We start from the raw sequence: 3,273 nt of genomic DNA on the forward strand, positions 1-3,273 counted from the left end.
TTTGGCCAAGACCATGAGCATTTCTGGGGTAGTTTTGGTGGGTTGAACACAACTCTATGCAGTTCTGTAAGGATAGGGAGGCTGCAAGTCTCTCCTTTGTTTCTTGTTCGTTATACAAAAGAAACTCCGGTACTTTAGGGAGCTTCTCACTAAACTGTCTACTAGTGCCATCCGTGTCTAGCCTTCCTATAGAGAAGGTTAAGTGGACTTCCTTCCCATCCTTCTCCTGCCTGGGAAAGGCTAGTGACAGAGGCTTGCACTCCACGAGTGCAGGACAAGGTTTACCTGCTTCCACTGCCTTAGCAACAAATTTAAATGTTTTCCACGTAAAGGGGAATGAAATTGAAGCAGAGCAAGAAGAGAAGGGTGTTTGTTACCTGGTGTCACTACTTTCGACACTGAGTAACCCGCCTTTCTCAGGCTATTTGATTATATAGCCTGTGCCTTATCATGGTTGAGAACCATGACCTCCTTAAGTTCATATCTTTTCTTGACGTTGGCTCATGTCTAAGACGAATGAAGTAATTTGGGAAAGCGTCAAAGCTTAGCCAAAATTGGATTTTGTCCAAAGGAACAGCACCCATCTTCTCCGAGATGTAGTGTTTGCCGTTTGAAATTGGCATAAGCTCCGCAAACCTCCAAGGATTGGTTTTGGAGCATGTCGGAAGGTCTTGGTCTATGGGTCGTTTGTATGACCCCTTTTCATCCAGTTTGCCAAGGTTATCTATTAAACCTTTTATTTGGGCCCATAATTGGTCCATTCCTTCTAATAGAGGGGTAAGGGGTGAAGAGGTCGATGTCAATGGCTCTAGAGCCGGCCCAGACGGTTCCAACACGACATTCTCCCCCTCCTCCCGTGAGGGCTTCCTGCCCTCCATCCCAAAGGCTATCTGGCCGCGGGGACGTGTGAATCGTGCCTGGGGCACCACTATTTCCTTACTTGGTTTCGAGAATAGTAGGTTACGCAACCTATCATTAGGTAGGTATGGTCCTGGAGAGATTTTCTGGAAACCTCTCACCCCATTGCGTAATTTGTTACCAGCTGCATCCCTAGACTCTATCGACTTGGGATTCTCGAAACCTTCGGACATTAAGGTCCAACATACATTGCAAACCTGCGGGTTCCAATTAGGCAGGGATTCGGAAATAATATTGCAGGGGGTATGAAACCTGCATGCATTATGACCATAAAAACACTTACTCTTGATCTTGCAGAAGACTGCAATACATGTCATCTGGTGTTCCTCCTGTAAAGAAAGGAAACATAATGAGTATACAATTGATTATCTCACTGATAAGCAATATATAAAAGTCATCTTTTTAACAAAATAGCGTAGGAAATTAAGCTATAAAGGGATATTGGGAGACACATACTTGTGTATCCACTTGCAAGCAAATGCTGTTACCTCCCCTCAGTATTAATTACTAGGAGATTCCTCTATCATGGGAACTTCATCTAAAATGGTTCTAACCCCTAGGGGTAGAGAAGTGTACAAGTCACTGTCCCTTTTCTTTCTTAACACCGTGGGGTAAGGATAACTGATTTCTTAATCAGAGTATTGAAGGGATACCATTCTTTCAATATAGGAACGGTACCAGCAGAAACTCGCACAAGGGTACTCAAGATATGTTAGATATAACTACTGTATAATCATACTATAGTTTTCTGTTTGCAGTATATACTATATTGCAAATTACTGGCTACTGTATAATTATATATAATGTAGTTCAGCCAGTGTGCTACCTTTGTGGCAAGCATCTGACGGCCTGTCCAGCTGGCATGACGCTAACTGGACTAGAAAAAAAATAAAAGACATATATTTGTGTATCCCACCCAACCTATTTGCTGTGGCCTCCCTTACAATATTAAATCATAAAGTTTCCTGATCAGGGAGACTCAAGGATAAGGGCTCTACCCTTTAACGGTTAGATGTGTAACACCCCAGCCCTTGAAATATTTAATATTGTAGGGCAATATGAAAACTGAATTCCTATCAAAATATTGAAGAAATTCTATTCTTTCAATATAGGATTGGCTCAGCAAATACCTGGGTAGGGATACCCAAGATATATTGGAAATAATTACCAGAATAATATATACAGTAGTTTTTCTATCTGCAGTATATACTATACTGCAAATATACTGACTACCTGTATAAACATATACTATAGTTCAGCCGGCATGTTGCTGGCATAGCTAGTTCTTGCCTGAACATCCAGCATGCTAACTAAAAGAGAGAGAGAGATAGCATGGAGTGAAGGCTACGTATTACTGTGGATGTATACAGTAATTAAGGATGTAAAAATCTAATTTTACTGCCTTTCTCCAGAAAGAAGGTTCAAATGGAAGGGGAGAATGTAATATTCTGGCTTCCATCCAGCTACAGTACTATCGCCAGCAAGGTCCCGCCAGCACACCGCCGGAAGGCTAGCCTCTGGCAGCACTAGTACAGTCGGCGTGCTGTCAGCTGAGTCAGCACCTATCTGTGCTGGCCTGGCCGGCGGTACTCCGACAATAGAACTTTTGGCCAGCAGTCCAAGGGAGAACTGAAGAACCTTGGTGACAGAAGGGACTTCCCACAGACAGCTATCATGCCTGCCGGCAGCTGCCAGACGCCGGCAGCCGTCATGGCTGCCGACAAATGACATGACTACCAGCAGCAGGCATCACTGACAGCAGCCGTCATAGCCGCCGATAGCTTGTAAGACACATGGTTGCTGGCATCCAACATGGCCGCCACCAGTTGTCATGGCTGCTGGCAGCTGGCATAGCCACAGGCATCCGGACAAGGGATGAAGAGAGGGAGTCTGGCCAGCCCCAGCAACCCACCAGGAACGGTAAGGTTGCAGGACGCCGGCTCAAGAAAGACAATGGCTCGGCCATCATAAAAGAACAGAGGGGGAGGAAAAGGGTCCTATATGAGATGTGGTAGGAGCCGGCAATGCTGCCGGACCTACACATCTTGAAGAAACTCTGATTCAGTATCGGCGCCATCCTAGGCGGCAGGAGAATCTTTTCTTCTCCATCCTAGGGTGTGCCAATACAGTTAAGGGGATGGCAGCAGTGCCTGCTCCTCTCAACAAGGGAGAAACAGAGTTTCAGTGCTGCGCCATCCTAGGCCTCATAAGTATACTACTCTTCAGCCTAGAGTCTGCTAGCATAGGACTAGTCTACTAGGCCACAGGGAGAAGGTGGCGGCATCATACAACCACTTCAGGTGTAGCCTAGGGAGGTTAGCCTCCTATGCCGGCAGCTTAGCCGACAGGGGAATG

The 3,273-nt window shown here is 45.6% G+C and overlaps 1 protein-coding gene across 1 annotated transcript in view; it reads left to right on the forward strand.

Annotated features, from left to right (window-relative positions):
• Positions 1-2,711: 2,711 nt before the first annotated feature.
• LOC137642974 (uncharacterized) overlaps positions 2,712-3,273 on the forward strand; it is an 86,904-nt gene continuing 86,342 nt past the window's right edge. The window contains exon 1 of the mRNA XM_068375833.1: positions 2,712-2,929. Within this exon, the coding sequence (XP_068231934.1) occupies positions 2,712-2,929 (218 nt within the window). The remainder of the gene's footprint in view (positions 2,930-3,273) is intronic.

Source organism: Palaemon carinicauda, chromosome 6 (genome assembly GCF_036898095.1).
Source record: "Palaemon carinicauda isolate YSFRI2023 chromosome 6, ASM3689809v2, whole genome shotgun sequence".
Classification (NCBI taxonomy): Eukaryota; Metazoa; Arthropoda; class Malacostraca; order Decapoda; family Palaemonidae; genus Palaemon; species Palaemon carinicauda.